Here is a 26,905-nt window from a genome sequence, read left to right as displayed (position 1 = left end):
ACGTCATCTGTTTCGCAGCAGACTCCAGGAAGTGAGGAGTCGCTTGTTGTTATTGTCCGATTGAAAGTTAGCTAGTTACCACATATTTTTTGTTACTTTTCGTGGGCCGAAAATGGCGACTTTTATTTCTGTCCCGTTAAAGAAGTCGTCTGAAGTAGATCTAGTTAAACCACTCTCGAAATTCGTCACGGCGACATACCCAGCGGGCGAGGAGCAAGCAGAGTACATACGATCCGTGGAGGAGTTGAACAAGCTGCGCAAGAGTGCTCTGGGGAGGCCGCTCGACAAACACGAAAGCTCTCTGGAAATCCTCCTGAGGTTAGAAATACTGCCAGACTGACGTAGCTAACTTAGTTTAGGTTCGCCAGTATGCTACCTCCAGCTAGCCAGCTAACGTTAGCTAGCTACTTCACCTGTACAGAAATGGCTAGTCTGGCTGCTAGCTAGCTAACTCCATTGCATTGCCGCTCCATGAAATTCTCGGATGCGGTTTTTCCTTTTGAGTCTTGTGTTTAACAATTCATGACAAGCTAACGCATCGACAATCAATCAATCAATGAATGTCCATTTGATGCCTAATTCCTCAATAACGAGTTCCCTGTGTGAAATGAACCTGCTGTCAATTAGCTTAGTAGCTAGCAAGGTTGCTTAGCTAACTTTCCTGTTAGCCAAATCAAGTAAATGTCGTTAGGATAAACCGTTGCAATTAGGTCATGCTATGCTGGCATCCTCGTGATTCAGTTTGACCAGCCGCAATATCACATTTCAATGTGTCATTGTCAAATTCACTAACGTCATCAGACCAATGAAGACCAATATCAAAATCTTAATGTTTCCAATTCTAGCTACAGTGTGTATTGTTATGTTATTACAACATTAAGTAACGTTAGTTTCAGGAGAGTTATGGGTGGTGATGGGGGGGGGGACTACTACCTGCTATGCCATAAAGACTCAGACCTCTTGGAAGGTCCCCCACTATAGCTTCTTGAAAGTTAGGTGGGGGGATGCAGTACTACATACCGTTCAGAATATAAATTGGCTAGGCTGTATTGATCTACAGCAGGGCTGCCCAACCCTGTTTCTGGAGATCTATCATCCTGTGGGTTTTCAGTCCAACCCTAATTTAACACACCTGATTCTACTTATTAGCTGCTCAACAAGACCTTAACTAGCTGAATCAGATATGCTACATTAGGGTTGGACTGAAAACCTACAGGACAGTAGATCTCCAGGAAGAGGGTTGGGCAGCCCTGATCTCTCTCTCTCTCTCTCTCTCTCTCTCTCTCTCTCTCTCTCTGTCTCTGTGTGTGGAGGTATATGTAGATATAATATATTCTGCCTGCCTCCGGTATTATTCAGTTAAAGCAGAGCCATCTCATCTAAAAAGAATACCCCCAACCCACACTGTGAGGTCTTAGGGATGTTTTGCATAGCGCTCTATGGAGGAAACAGGACTGTTATTTGGTTAACAAACCACCTCTACTCTACCAAAGAGGATCTATGAGTGTCTTTGACTATATTCTCCAGTCCCCTGTGACGTTAGACTCTATTCTCCAGTCCCCTGTGACGTTACAGACTCTTCTCCAGTCCCCTGTGACGTTACAGACTATATTCTCCAGTCCCCTGTGACGTTACAGGCTCTATTCTCCAGTCCCCTGTGACGTTACAGGCTCTATTCTCCAGTCCCCTGTGACGTTACAGACTCTTCTCCAGTCCCCTGTGACGTTACAGACTATATTCTCCAGTCCCCTGTGACGTTACAGACTCTATTCTCCAGTCCCCTGTGACGTTACAGACTCTATTCTCCAGTCCCCTGTGACGCTACAGACTCTATTCTCCAGTCCCCTGTGACGTTACAGACTCTATTCTCCAGTCCCCTGTGACGTTACAGACTCTATTCTCCAGTCCCCTGTGACGTTACAGACTCTATTCTCCAGTCCCCTGTGACGTTACAGACTCTATTCTCCAGTCCCCTGTGACGTTACAGACTCTATTCTCCAGTCCCCTGTGACGTTAGACTCTATTCTCCAGTCCCCTGTGACGTTACAGACTCTATTCTCCAGTCCCCTGTGACGTTACAGACTCTATTCTCCAGTCCCCTGTGACGTTACAGACTCTATTCTCCAGTCCCCAGTGACGTTACAGACTCTATTCTCCAGTCCCCTGTGACGTTACAGACTCTATTCTCCAGTCCCCTGTGACGTTACAGACTCTATTATCCAGTCCCCTGTGACGTTACAGACTCTATTCTCCAGTCCCCTGTGACATTACAGACTCTATTCTCCAGTCCCCTGTGACATTACAGACTCTATTCTCCAGTCCCCTGTGACGTTACAGACTCTATTATCCAGTCCCCTGTGACGTTACAGACTCTATTATCCAGTCCCCTGTGACGTTACAGACTCTATTCTCCAGTCCTCTGTGACATTACAGACTCTATTCTCCAGTCCCCTGTGACGTTACAGACTCTATTCTCCAGTCCCCTGTGACATTACAGACTCTATTCTCCAGTCCCCTGTGACGTTACAGGCTCTATTCTCCAGTCCCCTGTGACGTTAGACTCTATTCTCCAGTCCCCTGTGACGTTAGACTCTATTCTCCAGTCCCCTGTGACATTACAGACTCTATTCTCCAGTCCCCTGTGACGTTACAGACTCTATTCTCCAGTCCCCTGTGACGTTAGACTCTATTCTCCAGTCCCCTGTGACATTACAGACTCTATTCTCCAGTCCCCTGTGACATTACAGACTCTATTCTCCAGTCCCCAGTGACGTTACAGACTCTATTCTCCAGTCCCCTGTGACGTTACAGACTCTATTCTCCAGTCCCCTGTGACGTTACAGACTCTATTCTCCAGTCCCCTGTGACGTTACAGACTCTATTCTCCAGTCCCCTGTGACGTTACAGACTCTATTCTCCAGTCCCCTGTGACGTTACAGACTCTATTCTCCAGTCCCCTGTGACGTTACAGACTCTATTCTCCAGTCCCCTGTGACATTACAGACTCTATTCTCCAGTCCCCTGTGACCTATGGACTTTTCTGTCTTTCTATCCTCTCTGGTTCTCTACCCAGTGATCTATTCTATAAAGTACGAGTGACATGAGCAGGGTTTTCTAATGATCAATTAGCCTTTTTAAAATGATCAACTTGGATTAGCAAACACAATGTGCCATTGGAACACAGGACTGATGGTTGCTGGTAATGGGCCTCTGTATGCCTATGTAGATATTCCATAAAAAAAATCAGCCGTTTCCAGCTACAATAGCCATTTACAACATTAACAATGTCTACACTGTATTTCTGATCAATTTGATGTTATTTTAATGGACAAAAAAATTGCTTTTCTTTAGAAAACAAGGACATTTGTAAGTGACCTCAAACTTTTGAACGGTAGTGTACATCTAGGTAGGGATTGTACCCTTGACAAACGCACCTCATTCAACTCATTGAGGACTTTGATTAGTTGACAAGTTGAACTTTATACTTTGCTCCCCTGTATGGAGTCAGATTACTAGTAGTTTACCCTGGTATTGTCCACAGAGCATTCTACAACAATAGGTACAATGGAGCCTCAGCAGCTCAGCTTTCTCTACTCTGTTGTACCTCTGTCATAGCTGCAGTTCTTAGGTTAGCTGATATTGTCTAGCAGCCAGTTCCACTGCCAACGCTAGACTATAGCTTTCATGTTTAAAGACAAGAAACCCAACCACTGTTACCGGAGGAGGGTTTCGATACCCCATATTTTTGTGTCCTCTTTTCTTTTAGTGTCAATCAGCGCCTCTCTTTCGTCCGTCCGTTCTCTCTCTCTCTCTCTCTCTCTCTCTCTCTCTCTCTCTCTCTCTCTCTCTCTCTCTCTCTCTCTCTCTCTCTCTCTCTCTCTCTCTCTCTCTCTCTCTCTCTCTCTCTCTCTCTCTCTCTCTCTCTCTCTCTCTCTCTGTCTGTCTGTCTCTCTCTCTCTCTCTCTGTCTCTCTCTCTCTCTCTCTCTCTCTCTCTCTCTCTCTCTCTCTCTCTGTCTGTCTGTCTCTCTGTCTCTCTGTCTCTCTGTCTCTCTGTCTGTCTGTCTCTCTGTCTGTCTCTCTGTCTCTCTGTCTCTCTGTCTGTCTCTCTGTCTCTCTGTCTGTCTCTCTGTCTCTGTCTCTGTCTCTGTCTCTGTCTCTGTCTCTCTCTCTCTCTCTGTCTCTCTCTCTCTCTCTGTCTCTCTCTCTCTCTCTCTCTCTCTCTCTCTGTCTCTCTCTGTCTCTGTCTCTCTCTCTCTCCCATCTCTCTCTCTCCCATCTCTCTCTCTCTCTCTGTCTCTCTCTCTCTCTCTGTCTCTCTCTCTGTGTCTCTCTCTCTCTCTCTCCTCTCTCTCTTTCTCTGTCTCTCTCTCTGTCTCTCTCTCTGTCTCTCTCTCTGTCTCTCTCTCTCTCTCTCTCTCTTTCTCTTTCTGCTGTGTGAGGTAGGAGTTGGGATGTAAGGGCTAAGGAGTGTTTGCTGGAGGAACATAATCAATGTTAGCATAGGCATGCTAGCTACAGGGTGGTGTAGGGCCATGCTATCGCTAGCCTATGTTAGCATTCTGGTTGCGCTCTAAACTGCTGGTAGGTGCCTAGGAGGGGATTGTTAGCATTGTAGCCTCTTCTTGGCTCTCAACTAATGACCCATGTGCCAGGTAGCTATGGCAACGGGCCTTGTATTCCGTATCCCTTTCACAGAAAGACAGCCATTGTGTCAGAGGCAGTAAACTAGTCACTAGCAGAGTTGGCTGGGACGAAACTCCAAACAGGAAATATAAATATAATTTGTTTTTCATCAAATACTTGAGGGTGCGCACCTTGCACTTTATTTAACTACCCCGGTGTAATGGAACCAGTGGAAACTGACCAGAAAATGCAAACCCTGTATATATGTATGCACTTTGGTCACTTAGCATGCCCACGTAGTCACAACGTTGCCAACTTTAGTGTGACCGTGGTAATCATCGTTTGTGCCTAAAACACATTACACTCACAAAAGTTCCAAAATAATAAAGACATTTCAAATGTCATATTATGTGGCAATAGTTAAAATACAAAAGGGAAAATAAATATGGGTTGTATTTAAAATGGTGTTTGTTCTTCACTGGTTGCCCTTTTCTTGTGGCAACAGGTCACAAATATTGCTGCTGTGATGGCACACTGGTATTTCACCCGATAGATATGGGAGTTTATCAAAATTGGGTTTGTTTACAAATTCTTTGTGGGTCTGTGTAATCTGAGGGAAATATGTGTCTCTAATATGGTCATACATTTGGCAGGAGGTTAGGAAGTGCGGCTCAGTTTCCACCTCATTCTGTGGGCAGTGTGCACATAGCCTGTCTTCTCTTGAGAGCCAGGTCTACCTCTCTCCCCACCCCTCCCTCGGTCACAACACTAGACTACTCTCTGTCTTTCACTCTGTGATGTCATTCCTTAGAATGTTCCAGATCACAGAAGCAGATCACTGAAGAATATTACCACACCAGTGTTAATCTGAAGCGTGACAGTCGCTCCACTCTCTGACTCACTGTCATGTGTCTCTGAGCCAACGCAGATTTCCCAACACACTGTCATTGGTCAATAACACAGGACACACACTTCTCTCTCTTCTGATTGTTACAAACAATACAAGTGTGTTGGTCCTTCTTCTCTTGTAGGTACTATGACCAGCTGTGTGCTGTGGAGCCCAAGTTCCCCTTCTCTGAAAACCAGGTACATACAACCTCCCATCCACTCAATACAAAATACACACTGTTGCTGAGGGGAGATGCACAACAACGGCACAGTAGAAAACTGCAGAGAATCACGTCACCGCTAATCAATAATAAGAGGTGCTAATGTTGCTAATGTCTCTTTCTGTGTTCCTACAGCTGTGTCTAACCTTCACATGGAAAGATGCCTTTGATAAGGGCTCACTGTTCGGTGGCTCAGTAAAACTAGGTAAGCCACACACACATTCAGGCCGGTGGGCGTGGTTAGTTCTAGCAGATGTATGAGGAAGTCATATTGCATGATGGGTGTTCTCTCCTTGTCTTTTTTCAACATACCTGATTGATTACCTGTATATAGTGTGTGTAGCAAACGCCAACCCAGCTCTGTCTCTCACCCTCTCACTTTAACACACACACACACACACACACACACACACACACACACACACACACACACACACACACACACACACACACACACAGTAACCAACGTTCCCTCTAAGCCGCCGGGTAGTAGCTCGAGACTGCTGTGCAGCTTCCCTGTAAAATATCAGCCCACGGAGAGAAGCACTTGCTTGAACTTCACTCAACCTTCTAGAGTTTTCCCCGTTAGTTAACACTATCAACGTTTCCCTTTACTGTGGCAATTGTGATCGAATCAACGCAATATTAGCCACTTTCAATGCAACATACCGAAAACAAAACGAACGATGCAAGATATTTTGTTGTAGGCAGAACACATCGGAGTAGGATTCTATTGGGCACGACTCAGCCCGTACTCTACACGGACCGGTGCGGTATAACCAATCAGAGCTGCATATATGGATTTGTGCCATTTACGTTGAACTGGACTGTGTTTACAGCTGTGGTGCTGAGTAGATGCACTTGTTTTGAGATCAAAGCGAGAGCTACATGTAGCCACGTGTGAACATTTTGTTCATATCCTTCGCTAGTTAGTGAGTTATTAGCCCAGTTATAGATCGTTCATAGTCATCAATAGGGGAGTGACTGCTTCCTACAAGAGCACAACACTTGTACATTTCTAGACATTTGAAAAGTGAGTCAGGTAAAGAGCTTTTTTGTCTTTAAAGGGGCAGTGTTGTATTTTGAGACAGGCTTGAATAAGCGAAGTAGCCAATAGGCAGAGGGTAGCATAATTTGTCTGATTCTCTGTAATAATGGTATGGGAATAATAATGCATTTTATTTTGTAAAGTGGTTTCTTGCATCAAACAACACAACATTTTCAGTAACCTCCTTGTCTGAAGGACAAGTGGATTAACAGGTTAATGTCAAGCCCTTCATGATTTTTTTTCTCTCCAAAAGTCTCACACATTGGCTGCTACTGTACGCTGAATGATAGAACAGTTATTTCCATGTTAACATGTTATGGGATGCATTTTCTCCATTGTTTTTGATGGTAGGCCACTCTGGTAGGCCTACATTATGATCAGATAGCTACAGTAGCCTACTTGACCACTGTAACTGTAACTTAAAGCGGGTACAGCCTCAGTGTTTACAGTAAACATAAGCTGGAAGTTGCACAGAATTTTCCCAACGTTCAAGTTTGCGCTCAGCAGACCTGAAATTTGCTCAGTGCTGATTTTTTTTTTAGTGGGAACATTGATAGTAACACTAGGAAACCACAAGGTAACCCTATTGTGTGAGTATTGTGAGGTATACCTGAAGCTTTTCTGGCACCTTGAGCTCAGCACAGAGGAACAGGAAAGGCCAGGTGTGTGTGTGTGTGTGTGTGTGTGTGTGTGTGTGTGTGTGTGTGTGTGTGTGTGTGTGTGTGTGTAGTGTGTGTAGTGTGTGTAGTGTGTGTAGTGTGTTAATGTATGTATTTGTGTGTTTTAGCCCTGGCCAGTCTGGGATATGAGAAGACCTGTGTGTTGTTCAATGGAGCTGCGTTGGCCAGTCAGATCGCTTCAGAACAGAACCTGGACAGCGACGAAGGACTGAAGGCCGCAGCCAAATACTACCAGGTACTTCTATAGTTATACTACAATACAGCCGAATACTACCAGGTACTTCTATAGTTATACTACAATACAGCCAAATACTACCAGGTACTTATATAGTTATACTACAATACAGCCAAATACTACCAGGTACTTCTATAGTTATACTACCAAGTACTTCTATAGTTATACTACAATACAGCCAAATACTACCAGGTACTTCTTTAGTTATACTACAATACAGCCAAATACTACCAGGTGCTTCTATAGTTATACTACAATACAGCCAAATACTACCAGATATTACTACAGTACTACCAACGACACTATAGCCAATTACTAGTTTTTATCATAGTAATACTACTTAGTAATAATATAACCAATACACTCTCTCGCTGTCTCTGTGTCTCTCGCTGTCTCTGTGTCTCTCGCTGTCTCTGTGTCTCTCGCTGTCTCTGTGTCTATCGCTGTCTCTGTGTCTCTCTCTGTGTCTCTCTCTGTGTCTCTCTCCGTCTCTGTGTCTCTCTCCGTCTCTGTGTCTCTCTCCGTCTCTGTGTCTCTCTCCGTCTCTGTGTCTCTCTCCGTCTCTGTGTCTCTCTCCGTCTCTGTGTCTCTCTCTCTCTGTGTCTCTCTCTCTCTCTGTGTCTCTCTCCGTCTCTGTGTCTGTGTCTCTCTCTGTGTCTGTGTCTCTCTCTGTGTCTCTCTCCGTCTCTGTGTCTCTCTCTGTCTCTGTGTCTCTCTCCGTCTCTGTGTCTCTCTCCGTCTCTGTGTCTCTCTCCGTCTCTGTGTCTGTGTCTCTCTCTGTGTCTCTCTCCGTCTCTGTGTCTCTCTCCGTCTCTGTGTCTCTCTCCGTCTCTGTGTCTCTCTCCGTCTCTGTGTCTCTCTCCGTCTCTGTGTCTCTCTCACACAGTTGGCGAGTGGAGCATTTGGTCACATTAAGGACACAGTGCTGTCGGCTCTGAACAGAGAGCCTACTATGGACATGTCCCCTGAGACTGTAGGAACCCTCAGTCTCATCATGCTGGCTCAGGCACAGGAGGTCTTCTTCCTCAAGGCTACCTCAGGTACGTGCACACGTCACACGACGCATACACATGCATACAAGCTTTACGTGTGTGTGTACATGAATCGAGTAACCATGGTATCGTTCGCCATGCAGATAAGATGAAGGATGCCATCATCGCTAAACTGGCCAATCAGACAGCAGATTTCTACGGTGACGCCTTCAAGCAGTGCCAGTACAAAGAGAACCTGCCCAAGGTGTGTGTGTGCGTGCGTGCCCCCGTCCGTGTGTGCGATTTTGGGTTTGTGTGTTTTGTGTGTGAGAGAGAGAACTACTTACTAGATGAGTAAGGATAAGTGGGACTTTCCCATTTCACTCATTTCACTATCTCTGTTCTGATTGGTTGATTACCATACAGTCTCCATTCTGATTTGTTATTCACTAACTGGGCTGTTTTCTCATTTGTTGTTCACTACTTGGGCTGTATTCTTATTGGCCCTTTCACCGTCGTACTTCCATTCTGATTGGTCTCTCACTACCTAATAATGGGCTTCTGAAATGACGTGTGTATGAAATCTGACTGACCTGTCTCACTGCCTGTATTACTACTAAAATACACACACACACACACACACACACACACACACACGCGGTCTGAGGTGGGAACACATGGGCTGGACTTTGCAGATGTCATAACACCCACCCACACACACACACCACAAACACTTGCACACACACACACAGTTCTCTGTGATGAAGGTTGGGTGAATGTTGCAGAAAGGTTAAACACTCACTGCCTGTTCTTTCTCCCGCTATCCTCCTCTCTCTGCATCCCGTGTGTGTGTCTGTTCGTGATGTGCATACTCATTCGTGATTTGCTGTTGCCGGTGTTTGTGCTATTCTGTGGTTTGCCCCTTGTGTGTGTGTGGTTTGTTCTGTGTCTCTGTGTGTGTGTGTGGTGTGTGTGTGTGTGTGTGTGTGTGGTTTGCTCTGTGTGTGTGTGGTTTGCTCTGTGGTTGCTCTCTGGTCAGTATATTTATTTCCAGGAGGTGTTGCCGGTGCTGGCAGCTAAACACTGCATCATGCAGGCCTACGCTGAGCTGCACCAGTCTCTCCTCGCCAAGCAGAAGAAACGCTTTGGAGAGGAGATTGCTCGCCTGCAGGTACACACACACACACACACACACACAGTCACACACACACGCACGCACACACACGCACACACACACACACACACACAACCCAGTGGTTCCTACAGTGTTTGTAACCCCACCTGACAATTTAGTGATTTTCCTATGACCAAATAAACACAACCACTCAACCAAAGTCTCACTCCTCTATTCTGTCTTTCCCTCAGCATGCTACAGAGCTGGTGAAGACGGTAGCGTCTCGCTATGATGAGTACGTCAGTGTGAAGGACTTGAGTGATAAGATCAGCCGTGCTCTGACCGCCGCTAAGAAGGACAACGACTTCATCTACCACGACCGTGTCCCTGAGGTGAAAGATCTGGAACACATCGGCAAGGCAGCGCTGGTGAAGGCTACCGCCATCACGCCTCCGCTTAGCGCCAAGTTCACTGGTGAGAGGGACAATACACACACAGTCACACACAGTCACACACACATACTGTCATATTTTTATTTTATTTTTTTCAGGTCACAAACACACACACACTATTTATGTGTAGATATCTGATAGAATTCGCAAATGTGTGTGTGTGTGTGTCTCTGTATAGACTTGTTTGAGAATATGGTGCCCATGGCGGTGCAGCAGAGTATGAGTACGTACAGCCTAAGGAAGGCTGAGACCATCCACAGACTGGTGGGAACCTTGAGGGAAGCTACCAACCTCTGCAACGGGTATGGATGTTACTTTAGAATGCATTAACAATTTAAATTGATTGTTGTCAACTCAAACAACAGGGATGGTCAACTGGCATGCCGCCGCCCCCTTTTTTGTCGTTTTTATTTTACCCCCTTTTTCTCCCCAGTTTCGTGATATCCAATTGCAATCCGATTACGATCTTGTCTCATCGCTGCAACTCCTCAACGGGCTCGGGAGAGGCGACGGTCGAGTCATGCGTCCTCCGAAAACATGACCCGCCAAACCGCGCTCCTTAACACCCGCCCGCTTAACCCGGAAGCCAGCCGCACCAATGTGTCGGAGGAAACAGCGTTCAACTGACAACCGGAGTCAGCCTGAAGGTGCCCGCCACAATGAGTCACTAGAGCACGATGAGCCAAGTAAAGCCCCCCCGGCCAAACCCTCCCCTAACCCGGACTACGCTGGGCCAATTGTGCGCCGCCCTATGGGACTCCCAGTCACGACCGGTTGTGACACAGCCTGGGATCGAACCCGGGTCTGTAGTGACGCCTCAAGCACTGAGATGCAGCGCCACTCGGGAAGCCCCAGCCGACCCCCTTTTGAAGGCCCTCGGATCAATGACATGTTTTTTTCTCAGTCGGGGTCTCAACTTCCTGTTGACAGTTAGAATAGTAGAACACACAAGGTGCGGAATTCGGAATGTGGTTGTGCATAAGCAGTTTTTCTGTTGTCATGTCAGTCAATTAGCCATGCCAGTTAAAACATTTTATATTGCTAAATGACTTTATTGGCCAGCTATCTAAACTTGTTAGTCAGTCTCACTCAGATATCATATTCAAAACTGCAAACATTTCTCTCCAGCCTATGGCGAAATGAGTAGAATTGCAACAAACTTGTTTTAAAACTAAAAAACTAAAAGTAATGTCTCTCTGTTGTAAATTTGGCCCTGCTATTTCTCTCTGCTGGGGTCCCCAGGGGTGTATGGATGTGGGTACGCAGACTGCGGTCCCTCATGATGAGTTCAGATTTTTTGTGCCCCCCAACCCCATCAAAGTTGCCCATCCCTGCATTTCAATATCAATAAAGGTTGATGTATTGATAGTGTAAACGGTGTCATGACGTGTCTATATTGATAATGTATTCATAATTGAACAACAGTGTCCTGGCATCTCTGAACCTGCCTGCGGCTCTGGAGGACCTGTCTGGAGATTCTATCCCACAATCCATTATGGAGAAGGCCCGTGCCATCGTCCAGCAGGGGGGGCTGCAGAGCATAGAGCAACTGATCCGAGACCTGCCCGAACTACTGACACGCAACAGAGAGATCCTGGATGAGGTACGCACACGCGTTTAAATACCCATGATATATATGTATTGTATAATGGGTGTGTTGAAATATCCATGATATATATGTATTGTATAATGTGTGTTTTTGTCCTGTAGTCTCTGAAGATGCTGGGTGATGAGGAGTCGACAGACAGCGAGCTGAGATCCAAGTTCAGCCAACGCTGGAACAGAACTCCCTCTGGAGACCTTTATAAACCACTCAGAGCAGGTACACACACACACACACACTCCTGGAGACCTTTATAAACCACTCAGAGCAGGTACACACACTCCTGGAGACCTCTATAAACCACTCAGAGGAGGTACACACACACACACACTCCTGGAGACCTTTATAAACCACTCAGAGCAGGTACACACACACATTCCTGGAGATCTTTATAAACCACTCAGAGCAGGTACACACACACACACACACTCCTGGAGACCTTTATAAACCACTCAGAGCAGGTACACACACACACACACACTCCTGGAGACCTTTATAAACCACTCAAAGCAGGTACACACACACTCCTGGAGACCTTTATAAACCACTCAGAGCAGGTACACACACACACTCCTGGAGACCTTTATAAACCACTCAGAGCAGGTACACACACACACACACACTCCTGGAGACCTTTATAAACCACTCAGAGCAGGTACACACACTCCTGGAGACCTCTATAAACCACTCAGAGGAGGTACACACACACACACACTCCTGGAGACCTTTATAAACCACTCAGAGCAGGTACACACACACACTCCTGGAGACCTCTATAAACCACTCAGAGCAGGTACACACACACACACACACACACACACACACTCCTGGAGACCTCTATAAACCACTCAGAGCAGGTACACACACACACTCCTGGAGACCTTTATAAACCACTCAGAGCAGGTACACACACACTCCTGGAGACCTCTATACACCACTCAGAGCAGGTACACACACACACTCCTGGAGACCTCTATAAACCACTCAGAGCAGGTACACACACACACTCTCCTGGAGACCTCTATAAACCACTCAGAGCAGGTACACACACACTCCTGGAGACCTTTATAAACCACTCAGAGCAGGTACACACACACTCCTGGAGACCTATACACCACTCAGAGCAGGTACACACACACACTCCTGGAGACCTCTATAAACCACTCAGAGGAGGTACACACACATCCAAAAAGAAAGATATTGTTAAATACTGATACGTGTGGTGTTGTGTACTACTTTGGAATCTAATGTTATGTTAAATGACCTGTCAACCCCCTCCTCCTCCCTCTCCTCCCACCGGTCCAGAGGGTGGTAACTTCCGCAGTGTGCTGGACAAGGCAGTGCAGGCTGACCAGGTGGTCAAGGAGCGTTATAATGCACACTGTGAGATGATCGCTCTGCTCTGTAAACCTGAGGCTGAACTCACCGCTGCCATACCATCAGCCAATCCTGCGAAGACACTGCAAGGCAGCGAGGTGAGAGTGTGTGTGTGTGTGCGCGTATGTTAACATTGTGTATCCTGTCTTTTACTTGTGGGTGTGTGTATATCCCCTCCCTCTAGGTGGTGTGTGTGTGTGTGTGTGTGTGTGTGTGTGTGTGTGTGTGTGTGTGTGTGTGTTCTAACCGTATGTGTTCTCCCTCCAGGTGGTGAGTGTGTTGCGTTCCCAGCTGGCCCAGCTAGTGGCGGTGAAGGGGGAGAGGGATGGGCTGGAGGCGGAGATTAAGGGCGTGACCTTTGACATGTCCTCCAGCTTCCTGACGGCTCTGGCTCAGGACGGGGCCATCAATGAGGAGGCGCTGTCAATGAGCCAGCTGGACCAATCATACGGCAGCTACAACCAGAAGGTTCAGGCCAGCCTCCGCTCTCAGGAAGAGCTGCTGGGCAAAGTGCAGGTACACACACACCTGTGTGTGTGTATATATATATATATATATATATATATATATATATATATATATATATATATATATATATATATATATATATATATATATATATATATATACAGTGCTATGAAAAAGTATTTGCCCCCTTTCTAATTTTCTCTACTTTTGCATATTTGTGATATACTGAATGTTATCAGATCTTCAACCGAAACCTAATATTAGATAAAGGGAACATAAGTGAACAAATAACACAACAATGACATATTTATTTCATAAACAAAGTTATGCAACACCCAATGCCCAAGTGTGAAAAAGTAATTGCCCCCTTACACTCAATAACTGGTTGTGCCACCTTTAGCTGCAATGACTCCAACCAAATGCTTCCTGATCAACAACTACAGGAAGCATTTGGTTGGAGTCATTGCAGCTAAAGGTGGCACAACCAGTTATTGAGTGTAAGGGGGCAATTACTTTTTCACACTTGGGCATTGGGTGTTGCATAACTTTGTTTATGAAATAAATGAACTAAATATGTAATTTTTGTGTTATTTGTTCACTTATGTTCCCTTTATCTAATATTAGGTTTCGGTTGAAGATCTGATAACATTCAGTATCACAAATATGCAAAAGTAGAGAAAATTAGAAAGGGGGCAAATACTTTTTCATAGCACTGTATATATATATACACACACACACACACCTGCATATATATACACACACACACACACACACACACACACACACCTGCATATATACACACACACACACACACCTGCATATACACACACACACACACACACCTGCATATACAGTTGAAGTGGAAAGTTTACATGCACTTAGGTTGGAGTCATTAAAACTCGTTTTTCAACCACTCCACACATTTCTTGTTAACAAACTATAGTTTTGGCAAGTCGGTTAGGAAATTTGACAGTTTACAGACAGATTATTTAACTTAAAATTCACTGTATCACAATTCCAGTGGGTCAGAAGTTTACATACACTAAGTTGACTGTGCCTTTAAACAGCTTGGAAAATTCCAGAAAATGATGTCATGGCTTTGGAAGCTCTGATAGGCTAATTGACATCATTTTGAGTTAATTGGAGGTGTACCTGTGGATGTATTTCAAGGCCTACCTTCACACTCAGTGCCTCTTTGCTTGACATCATGGGAAAATCAAAAGAAATCAGCCAAGACCTCAGAAGAAAAATTGTAGACCTCCACAAGTCTGGTTCATCCTTGGGAGCAATTTCCAAATTCCTGAAGGTACCAAGTTCATCTGTACAAACAATAGTACGCAAGTATAAACACCATGGGACCACACAGCCGTCATACCGCTCAGGAAGGAGACGCGTTCTGTCTCCTAGAAATTAACGTACTTTGGTGTGAAAAGTGCAAATCAATCCCAGAACAACAGCAAAGGACCTTGTGAAGATGCTGGAGGAAACCGGTACAAAAGTATCTATAGCCACAGTAAAACGAATCCTATATCGACATAACCTGAAAGGCCGCTCAGCAAGGAAGAAGCCACTGCTCCAAAACCGCCATTAAAACGCCAGACTACGGTTTGCAACTGCACATTGGGACAAAGATCGTACTTTTTGGAGAAATGTCCTCTGGGCTGATGAAACAAAAATAGAACTGTTTGGCCATAATGACCATCGTTATGTTTGGAGGAAAAGGGTGGGGCTTTCAAGCCGAAGAACACCATCCCAACCGTGAAGCACGGGGGTGGCAGCATCATGCTGTGGGGGTGCTTTGCTGCAGGAGGGACTGGTGCACTTCACAAAATAGATGGCATCATGAGGAAGGAAAATTATGTGGATATATTGAAGCAACATTTACATTTACATCATTTAGCAGACGCTCTTATCCAGAGCGACTTACAAATTGGTGCATTCAACTTATGATAGCAAGTGGGACAACGACTTTTATTTTTATTTATTTTTTAAATTATGGGGCGGGGGTGGAAGGATTGCTTTATACTATTCCAGGTATTCCTAAAAGAGGTAGGGTTTCAAGTGTCTCCGGAAGGTGGTCAGTGACTCCGCTGTCCTGGCGTCGTGGGGGAGCTTGTTCCACCATTGGGGTGCCAGAGCAGCAAATAGCTTTGACTGGGCTGAGCGGGAACTGTGCTTCTGTAGAGGTAGGGGAGCTAGCAGGCCAGAGGTGGATGAACGTAGTGCCCTCGTTTGGGTGTAGGGTCTGATCAGAGCCTGAAGGTAAGGAGGTGCCGTTCCCCTCACAGCTCCGTAGGCAAGCACCATGGTCTTGTAGTAGATGCAAGCCTCAACTGGAAGCCAGTGGAGTGTGCGGAGGAGCGGGGTGACATGAGAGAACTTAGGAAGGTTGAACACCAGACGGTTCTGGATAAGTTGTAGGGGTTTAATGGCACAGGCAGGGAGACCAGCCAACAGCGAGTTGCAGTAATCCAGACGGGAGATGACAAGTGCCTGGATTAGGACCTGTGCCGCTTTCTGTGTAAGGTAGGGTCGTACTCTGCGAATGTTGTAGAGCATGAACCTGCAGGATTGGGTAATCGCTTTGATGTTAGCAGAAAACGACAGGGTGTTGTCCAGGGTCACGCCAAGGCTCTTTGCACTCTGGGAGGAGGACACAATGGAGTTGTCAACCGTGATGGCGAGATCATGGAGCGGGGAGTCCTTCCCAGGGAGGAAGAGCAGCTCCGTCTTGCCGAGGTTCAGTTTGAGGTGGTGATCCGACATCCACACTGATATGTCTGCCAGACATGCAGAGATGCGATTCACCACCTGGTTATCAGAAGGGGAAAGGAGAAAACATCTCAAGACATCAGTCAGGAAGTTAAAGCTTGGTCGCAAATGGGTCTTCCAAATGGACAATGACCCCAAGCATACTACCAAAGTTGTGGAAAAATGGCTTAAGGACGACAAAGTCAAGGTATTGGAGTGGCCATCACAAAGCCCTGACCTCAATCCTATAGAACATTTGTGGGCAGAACTGAAAAAGCGTGTGCGAGCAAGGAGGCCTACAGACCTGACTCAGTTACACCAGCTCTGTCAGGAGGAATGGGCCAAAATTCACCCAACTTATTGTGGGAAGCTTGTGGAAGGCTACCCAAATTGTTTGACCTAAGTTAAGCAATTTAAAGGCAATGCTACCAAATACTAATTGAGTGTATGTAAACTTCTGACCCACTGGGAATGTGATGAAAGAAATAAAAGCTGAAATAAATCATTCGCTCTACTATTATTCTGACATTTCACTTTCTTAAAATAAAGTGGTGATCCTAACTGACCTAAGACAGGGAATTTTTACTAGGATTAAATGTCAGGAATTGTGAAAAACTGAGTTTAAATGTATTTGGCTAAGGTGTATGTAAACTTCCGACTTCAACTGTACACACACACACACACCTGCATATACAGTGAGGGGAAAAAAATATTTGATCCCCTGCTGATTTTGTACGTTTGCCCACTGACAAAGACATGATCAGTCTATAATTTTAATGGTAGGTTTATTTGAACAGTGAGAGACAGAATAACAACAAAATAATCCAGAAAAACGCATGTCAAAAATGTAATAAATTGATTTGCATTTTAATGAGGGAAATAAGTATTTGACCCCTCTGCAAAACATGACTTAGTACTTGGTGGCAAAACCCTTGTTGGCAATCACAGAGGTCAGACGTTTCTTGTAGTTGGCCACCAGGTTTGCACACATCTCAGGAGGGATTTTGTTCCACTCCTCTTTGCAGATGTTCTCCAAGTCATTAAGGTTTCGAGGTTGACGTTTGGCAACTCTAACCTTCAGCTCCCTCCACAGATTTTCTATAGGATTGAGGTCTGGAGACTGGCTAGGCCACTCCAGGACCTTAATGTGCTTCTTCTTGAGCCACTCCTTTGTTGCCTTGGCCGTGTGTTTTGAGTCATTGTCATGTTGGAATACCCATCCACGACCCATTTTCAATGCCCTGGCTGAGGGAAGGAGGTTCTCACCCAAGATTTGACGGTACATGGCCCCGTCCATCGTCCCTTTGATGCGGTGAAGTTGTCCTGTCCCCTTAGCAGAAAAACACCCCCAAAGCATAATGTTTCCACCTCCATGTTTGACGGCGGGGATGGTGTTCTTGGGGTCATAGGCAGCATTCCTCCTCCTCCAAACACGGCGAGTTGAGTTGATGCCAAAGAGCTTGATTTTGGTCTCATCTGACCACAACACTTTCACCCAGTTCTCCTCTGAATCATTCAGATTTTCATTGGCAAACTTCAGACGGCCCTGTAAATGTGCTTTCTTGAGCAGGGGGACCTTGCGGGCGCTGCAGGATTTCAGTCCTTCACGGCGTAGTGTGTTACCAATTGTTTTCTTGGTGACTATGGTCCCAGCTGCCTTGAGATCATTGACAAGATCCTCCCGTGTAGTTCTGGGCTGATTCCTCACCGTTCTCATGATCATTGCAATTCCACGAGGTGAGCTCTTGCATGGAGCCCCAGGCCGAGGGAGATTGACAGTTCTTTTGTGTTTCTTCCATTTGCGAATAATCGCACCAACTGTTGTCACCTTCTCACCAAGCTGCTTGGTGATGGTCTTGTAGCCCATTGTTATGTGAATTATTTAACAAACTATTTCAGTGTCTCTGTGCGTCTCCCAAAATCAAGAAACGGACAGAGTCCCGGTCTGCATAGTCAGAGATATTTATTCATTGAGAATTCTGCCATCACAATTTCAGAGTCCATCTTTTATACTCATACGTCATACTAAAATCCCTCCTCTCTGTAGGCGGGCTGTAGTTTTCCACTTTAAAACTGCTCTCCTGACCATCAGTTCACACACATACACACACACACACACACACACATACACACACACACACACACACATGCATACACACACACATAATAATAATAATAATAATAATAATAATATGCCATTTAGCAGACGCTTTTATCCAAAGCGACTTACAGTCATGTGTGCATACATATTTTTTTTTTTGTGTATGGGTGGTCCCGGGGATCGAACCCACTACCTTGGCGTTACAAGCGCCGTGCTCTACCAGCTGAGCTACAGAGGACCACGTACACACACACATACACATACACACATACATACATACACACACACATACACACACTCTTCCAAGCCTAACAGTTTCTCTCTTCCCTAAATTGGGAGGCCTCTTTATCTTGGTTTCTCAGTTGTCTGTAGACAGCTCTCCTTGTCCTTTGTTGTCTGGCCTAACTCTTACTCACATTGCTAAATAGTAGCTCAATGTCATAGTCTTTACTGGTCCTACACTCACACATTCTAACACATTTCACACAGTTTCAGGGTGTAATAATTAGTCATTAATAATTATTCTATCACCCATTCCAGCCTTGTGTAGGTCTACAATCTTGTCCCTGACATCCTTGGAGAGCTCTTTGGTCTTGGCCATGGTGGAGAGTTTGGAATCTGATTGATTGATTGCTTCTGTGGACAGGTGTCTTTTATACAGGTAACAAGCTGAGATTAGGAGCACTCCCTTTAAGAGTGTGCTCCTAATCTCAGCTCGTTACCTGTATAAAAGACACCTGGGAGCCAGAAATCTTTCTGATTGAGAGGGGGTCAAATACTTATTTCCCTCATTAAAATGCAAATCAATTTATAACATTTTTGACATGCGTTTTTCTGGATTTTTTGTTGTTGTTATTCTGTCTCTCACTGTTCAAATAAACCTACCATTAAAATTATAGACTGATCATGTCTTTGTCAGTGGGCAAACGTACAAAATCAGCAGGGGATCAAATAGTTTTTTCCCCTCACTGTACACACACACACACACACACACACACACACACACACACACACACACACACACACACACACACCTGCATATACACACAAACACATTCCACTTCTACTTCCTTCAGAGAGGTTTACCTTGTGGTTTCCCTCCCCCCCCCCCCTCCAGGAGTCCCACCAGGAGTTCTCCAAGCTGAAGCAGTCCAACTCGGAGGCTAATGATCGTGAGGAGGTGTTGAAGAAGCTGGCCTCGGCCCACGACAGCTACGTAGAGATCACCAGCAACCTCCGAGAGGGCACCAAGGTAACTGTCGCCTAGGGCAGTGGCACCCAAACTGTGCCCCACAGTTTCTATATTATTTATATACAGTACCAGTCAAAAGTTTGGACACACCTACTCATTCCAGGGTTTTTCTTTATTTTTTTGACTATTTTGTACATTGTAGAATAATAGTGAAGACATCAAAACTATGAAATAACACATATGGAATCATGTAGTAACCAAAAAAGTGTTAAACAAATCCAACCATTTCATGCAGATGAATTACCAGACGCATTAAAACAACTCACGACGGGCCTAATGGAAATATCACATCTGGAAAATTTCCCAATGTCATATTTTTTTTTTATATGCTAGACAAGGGGTGGATAATTTAGTTGGCGGTGAAATAGATTATGCAACTATTGCGGTGGATACACATTTATTGATTAAATAACCATCATGTCGAAGTGAACATGCAGAGTTTATAGCCAGATATTATAAGTTGTATGAACTTCATAACTTATTTCGAAACTTCATATTAACTGATGGTGGTTAAGTGACGAACTTCATACACATTTCCAATAAATATTGAGGTTCATATTTGAATGTTGGTGACATGATGATCAGTGTTTGGCTGACATTTTTTTTTAATAATTAAAAGGATCTTGCTCTTATCCATATCCCATATAACCCCCTGTTCACTTTATCAGCGAACTGTTGTTTGAGGGCATGCGGCAAAACCAGATTGGGCAAGTATGCAATTTATCGCAACAGTTTGTGACAAAACCATCGGCAGAGTTGAAAATGTAATGGAAACGCATTGAACTTCTGATTTTTATTCGGTACGTGGGAACTGAAGAGCAGAAGCGCTTTCATGTGTACTACGCACAGCTTTCTATCCGCAACAAGTCAGTTTGATGGAAACATCTCTGGTGGGAAAATGCGGATTTTAGAATATTCACATGAAAATCTGTTGCCAATTGGATGGAAACCTAGCTCATCAGTCTGACCAATCACTTTATCTCTCTCTGTAGTTCTACAATGACCTCACAGAGATCCTGCTGAAGTTCCAGAACAAGTGCAGTGACATCGTCTTCGCCCGCAAGACAGAACGGGACGAACTGCTCAAGTGTGTGGTGGTGATTTAGTCTCTGTGATGATGATGATGATGCATCAATTGTTATATTTGTAATAATCACAGTATTGTCTTATTAGTGAAATATCATTGATTACATCATGGCTTTCTGTGATTGGTGATTGGTAATAAACAGAGTAGCAGCAGCGTATGTGGTGTGTGCGCGTGTTGGGAGTGTCAGTGTAGTGTGTGTGGGTAGAGTAGTGAGTGTGTGGGTAGAGTCCAGTGAGTGTGTGGGTAGAGTAGTGAGTGTGTGGGTAGAGGCTAGTGAGTGTGTGGGTAGAGGCTAGTGAGTGTGTGGGTAGAGTAGTGAGTGTGTGGGTAGAGTAGTGAGTGTGTGGATAGAGGCTAGTGAGTGTGTGAGTAGAGTCTAGTGAGTGTGTGAGTAGAGTAGTGTGGGTAGAGGCTAGTGAGTGTGTGGGTAGAGGCTAGTGAGTGTGTGGGTAGAGGCTAGTGAGTGTGTGGGTAGAGGCTAGTGAGTGTGTGGGTAGAGGCTAGTGAGTGTGTGGGTAGAGTAGTGAGTGTGTGGGTAGAGGCTAGTGAGTGTGTGGGTAGAGTAGTGAGTGTGTGGGTAGAGGCTAGTGAGTGTGTGGGTAGAGGCTAGTGAGTGTGTGGGTAGAGGCTAGTGAGTGTGTGGGTAGAGGCTAGTGAGTGTGTGGGTAGAGTCTAGTGAGTGTGTGGGTAGAGGCTAGTGAGTGTGTGGGTAGAGTGTAGTGAGTGTGTGGGTAGAGTCTAGTGAGTGTGTGGGTAGAGGCTAGTGAGTGTGTGGGTAGAGTCTAGTGAGTGTGTGGGTAGAGTCTAGTGAGTGTGTGGGTAGAGGCTAGTGAGTGTGTGGGTAGAGGCTAGTGAGTGTGTGGGTAGAGGCTAGTGAGTGTGTGGGTAGAGGCTAGTGAGTGTGTGGGTAGAGTCTAGTGAGTGTGTGGGTAGAGTCTAGTGAGTGTGTGGGTAGAGGCTAGTGAGTGTGTGGGTAGAGGCTAGTGAGTGTGTGGGTAGAGTCTAGTGAGTGTGTGGGTAGAGGCTAGTGAGTGTGTGGGTAGAGGCTAGTGAGTGTGTGGGTAGAGGCTAGTGAGTGTGTGGGTAGAGGCTAGTGAGTGTGTGGGTAGAGGCTAGTGAGTGTGTGGGTAGAGGCTAGTGAGTGTGTGGGTAGAGGCTAGTGAGTGTGTGGGTAGAGGCTAGTGAGTGTGTGGGTAGAGTCTAGTGAGTGTGTGGGTAGAGGCTAGTGAGTGTGTGGGTAGAGTAGTGAGTGTGTGGGTAGAGGCTAGTGAGTGTGTGGGTAGAGGCTAGTGAGTGTGTGGGTAGAGGCTAGTGAGTGTGTGGGTAGAGGCTAGTGAGTGTGTGGGTAGAGGCTAGTGAGTGTGTGGGTAGAGGCTAGTGAGTGTGTGGGTAGAGGCTAGTGAGTGTGTGGGTAGAGGCTAGTGAGTGTGTGGGTAGAGGCTAGTGAGTGTGTGGGTAGAGGCTAGTGAGTGTGTGGGTAGAGTAGTGAGTGTGCGGGTAGAGGCTAGTGAGTGTGTGGGTAGAGGCTAGTGAGTGTGCATAGCGCCAGTGCAAGTCGGAGCACAACAAGGGGGGTAAATTGTCAGGGTAGCCATTTGATTAACTTGGCTTGGGGGTGATTCATGTGAACAAGAAGTGACCATGACTATCAACTGATGTTGTGGTTGCCGTGGTGACCGCTGACTGACATTGCTGTTGTTGTGGTTACCCACCCAGGGACTTACAGCAGAGCATCGCCAGGGAGCCCAGCGCCCCGTCCTTCTCTGTCCCCGCCTACCAGACCAACCCTGCTCCCACTGCCACCGAACCAAGCCCTGCTCCCAGGACTGTCTTTGTAAGTAGCCAATCATTGATGGGCAGGTGGGAGGATCGAATCAGAGGGCAGCTCTGTACCAAAGAGGGGATTTGATTTAAGGAACAGATAGAAATGTACTGGGGGAGGGGTGGCCCAAAATAGGGGAGGGTTGTAAAATGACTGTCTTTTTTTGCTTTGGGGGGTAGTGTCCCCCCTCCCGTTTACATTTGCTCTTCATTTTCTATTTATTTTTTTACCCCATTTTTATCCAATTACGATCTTGTCTCATCACTTTTGATTTCACAATACATTGCGTGCCCTCCATCCACTACCCTACTACAACACACAATCCAGGTGTACGTGTGTGTGTGTATAGTGTGTATGTTATGTGCGTTTGCATGTGTGTGTTTGTACCTGTGTGTGTGTGACTCTTCACAGTCCTTGCTGTTCCATAAGTTGTATTTGTATCTGTTTTTTAAATATTATTTTACTGCTTGCGTGAGTTACCTGATGTGGAATAGAGTTCCATGTAGTCATGGCTCTATGTAGTTCTGTGCGCCTCCCATAGTCTGTTCTGGACTGTGAAGAGACCTCTGGTGGCATGTCTTGTGGGGTATGCATGGGTGTCCGAGCTGTGTGCTTAGTAGTTTAAACAGACAGCTCTGTTTTAAGAATGTTTGCACTTTATCTACCTTCCCAAGGAAAACGCGTTGTAAAATTCCAACCTATATTTTGTTGGAGAAGACATGTTGGATGTTTTTGAACGATGTGCCATGCTGCCTTGTGGACAATATGACCGGGCAGCGCAGATTACTGTTGGATTTGATCTCCTCCTCAACGGTTCATACCGGTTCAGCCTAATCGAACTCCCTCAATCACGACAGAGATAAACATGACTGTAATGTTGTCTCTTATTGTGATATTGTCCAAATATAATTTTTCAAGCGATCAATAAATTAAATGTGTTTATATCAAAGTCATTACTATTTATCTATTTCTTTTTTTATTAGTATTTTTATTGACCTCTGATCTTCCCCTCTCTCCCGTTCCCAGCAGCCCCAGCGGCCCCCTCCCCCTGCCTTCACCCCCCAGGCCACCTCCGCACCCGACAACCAGCCTCAACCAGGAAACCCCTCACCCATGGCCCCTCCCCCACAGGCCCAGGGACCGCCTTACCCCACCTACCAGGGATACCCAGGGTGAGTCAATCAATCAATCAGTATCTTTATTGTCCCAGTTGGCAGGCTGTGTGAGTTGCACAACTGTTATCCGTCCGTTGTTCTAGTCTCACTTCCATTGCTGTCTCTCTCGCTCTCACTCTCTCTTCTAACTCTTCCTCTCTCTCTCCCCCTCTAACTCGCCCTCTCTCTCTCTTCCTCTTCTGTCTCTCTCTGTCTCTCTCTGTCTCCAGGTATGCCTACCAGATGCCTGTGGGTTATAACCCGTATGCAGCGTACGGCCAGTACAACATGCCCCCCACTATGCAGCCCAACATGCAGCCCTACGTCCCCTATCAGCAGGCCCCAGCACCCGGACAGGGGGGCTACACCGGGCCCCCCCCCACACAGCAGCACCCCTACACCTACCAACAACAGCCCCAGCAACCGCCACATCAACCACATTACCCACAACAATAACTGTCAATTCTATCAGTCCCTTATATATCTTCCCCCTTTCCATCCCTTCATCCCTCTCCTTTGACTGACAGCAGAAATCATGCTACTACCCTCTGCAATAAATTCTCGCTCTCTCCCTCCTTCCTTCCTTCCTTCCTTCCTCTACCCTTACTCTCTCCCATCACCCTTGTTTAATTCGTTTTTCATATTATTTTTCTAATTATTGTGTTGATTCTTTATTTAATTCCTAACTTCTCGTACTGGTCTAACTGGCTTCCTGGTATGGCTTCCTGGTATGGGCGGGGCCGCTGTAGAACACTAAAAAACTAAACAAAAACACTATGTTTTATTGTCACATACACCGGACATGTGCAGGGAATGTGCTGTTTTACAGGGTCAGCCATAGTAGTATGGTGCCCCTGGAGCAAATTAAAGGTTAAGTGCCTTGCTCAAAGACACATCGACAGATTTTTCACCTTGACGGCTCGGCTATTCGAACCAGTGACCTTTCGGTTACTGGCCCAATGCTCTGAGGAGCCGCACTGCATTCTGGGATGAGGGGCTGTGGTCTATATATGTATGATTCCTTATTGGGGAGCAGGTGGAAGGTCCCATGCAATGTCACTGATTTGAAGGACCCGAGGACCCGAGGACCCAGGGTTGTGTTCAGGAGTGCTACTTGAACTTGTCCATCTAACTGTTTTGCTACTGAATACGACACAGCTCTGATCACCCAGCTAATTGTCTATATCCTATTTTTGTAATGAATAATACTGATGGAATAATCCAATAAAAACGGCCTGTAGGTTTTCTAATTTAGATGAGGACCGTTGGAGATGGACTCTCTCCCGCTCACTCTGTCGGTCGGGTGGGGATCTGTCTTACTGTTTTACAATCAGAGTATGGCTGTAGATGTTTTCCTGGGATAAAGATGAGTATATACAGTGCCTTCAGAAAGTATTCACACCCCTTGACTTTTTCCTGATTTTGTTGTGTTACAGCCTGAATTTAAAATGTATTACATTTAGATTGTTTTGTCACTGGCCCCCTCGAAGTGGAATCATGTCTTTTTAAAATGTTTTACAAATAAATTAAAAATGAAAAGCTGAAATGTCTTGAGCCAATAAGTATTCAACCCCTTTGTTATGGCAAGCCTAAATAAGTTCAGGAGTAGAAAGGTGCTTAACAAGTCACATAGTAAGTTGCATGGAATCACTCTGTGTGCAATAATAGTGTTTAACATGATTTTTGAATGTCTACCTCACCTCTGTACCCCAAACAGGTAAGCTCCCTCAGTCGAGCAGTGAATTTCAAACACTGATTCAACCACAAAGACCAGGGAAGTTTTCCAATGCCTCGCAAAGAAGGGCACCTATTGGTAGATGGGTAAAAAAAAAAAGCTGGGGAAAAAATGGTGTATCAATCAATACACCCAGTCACTACAAAGATACAGGTGTCCTTCCTAACTCAGTTGCCAGAGAGGAAGGAAACTGCTCAGGGATTTCACCATGAGGCCAATTGTCACTTTAAAACAGTTACAGTTTTGCCTTAAATCTACTTGAAATCTATGGCAAGACTTGAAAATGGTTGTCTAGCAATGATCAACAACCAATTTGGCAGAGCTTGAAGAATTGTAAAAAGAATAATGGGCACATGTTGCACAATCCAGGTGTGGAAAGCTCTTAGAGACTTACCCAGAAAGACTCAACGCTGTAATCGCTGCCGAAGGTGCTTCTACAAAGTATTGACTCTGTTGTGAATACTTATGTAAATGAGATATTGTATGTATTTCATTTTCAACAAAATTAGCAAAAATGTCTCAAAAACATGTTTTCACTTTGTCATTATGAGGTATTGTGTGTAGATGAGTGAGATAAAATCAATGTAATCCATTTTGAATTCAGGCTGTAACACAACAACATGTGGAATAAGTCAAGGGGTATGAATACTTTCTGAAGGCACTGTATATTCTATATATATGACTGTATGTGGTTAACCAAACAACACTGTATATTCTATATATATATATATATGACTGTGTTTAACCAAACAACACACTGCTTCTCTTTTTCTCTGGTTCTAATGGGATTAAACACCTCTGGATACCATACCAGTCTGTCTGTGTGCGCGTGCGCGGTTTGCTGAGTCTACTTTTTTCGGAACATTGTCTTTGATTTTCAGAACCATAGACATTATACATTTATATACAATTTATACTTCCTTGTCCAGTCTGCTAAAAGCTACTAATGTAGTGTTCCTGTAGTTAAAGGAAGTACAGTGGCTTGCGAAAGTATTCACCCCCCCTTGGCATTTTTCCTATTTTGTTGCCTTACAACCTGGAATTAAAGTTGATTTTTGAGGGGTTTGTATCATTTGATTTACACAACATGCCTACCACTTTGAAGATGCAAAATACTTTTTGTTGTGAAACAAATATGAAATAAGACAAAAAAAAACAGAACTTGAGCGTGCATAACTATTCACCCCCCCCCCCCAATACTTTGTAGAGCCACCTTTTGCAGCAATTACAGCTGCAAGTCTCTTGGGGTATGTCTCTATAAGCTTGGCACATCTAGCCACTGGGATTTTTGCCCATTCTTCAAGACAAAACTGCTCCAGCTC

General features: G+C 45.2%; 1 protein-coding gene across 2 annotated transcripts; it reads left to right on the top strand.

Annotated features, from left to right (window-relative positions):
* Window positions 1-26,391, top strand: LOC311132352 (programmed cell death 6-interacting protein-like). 2 transcript variants are annotated; one of them, XM_084165602.1, is made up of 18 exons: window positions 1-318; window positions 5,656-5,710; window positions 5,869-5,938; window positions 7,569-7,696; window positions 8,583-8,736; window positions 8,832-8,932; window positions 9,722-9,838; window positions 10,033-10,255; window positions 10,412-10,535; window positions 11,659-11,836; window positions 11,944-12,055; window positions 13,142-13,311; window positions 13,481-13,729; window positions 19,651-19,785; window positions 20,778-20,872; window positions 22,589-22,706; window positions 23,721-23,866; window positions 24,079-26,391. In XM_084165602.1, the coding sequence occupies exons 1-18, from the start codon at window positions 113-115 to the stop codon at window positions 24,302-24,304; spliced, it is 2,607 nt and encodes an 868-aa protein (XP_084021728.1). In that variant the 5' UTR covers window positions 1-112; the 3' UTR covers window positions 24,305-26,391. The 2 variants fall into 2 exon arrangements, with proteins under 2 accessions (XP_084021728.1, XP_084021727.1); XM_084165601.1 differs by having other exon boundaries at window positions 9,707-9,838.
* Window positions 26,392-26,905: the final 514 nt, after the last annotated feature.

This window comes from Coregonus lavaretus, assembly GCF_964263955.1.
Source record: "Coregonus lavaretus genome assembly, chromosome: 7".
NCBI lineage: Eukaryota > Metazoa > Chordata > Actinopteri > Salmoniformes > Salmonidae > Coregonus > Coregonus lavaretus.
The sequence above is the reverse complement of the archived record's forward strand: the minus strand, read 5'-3'. Positions and strand labels throughout refer to the sequence as shown.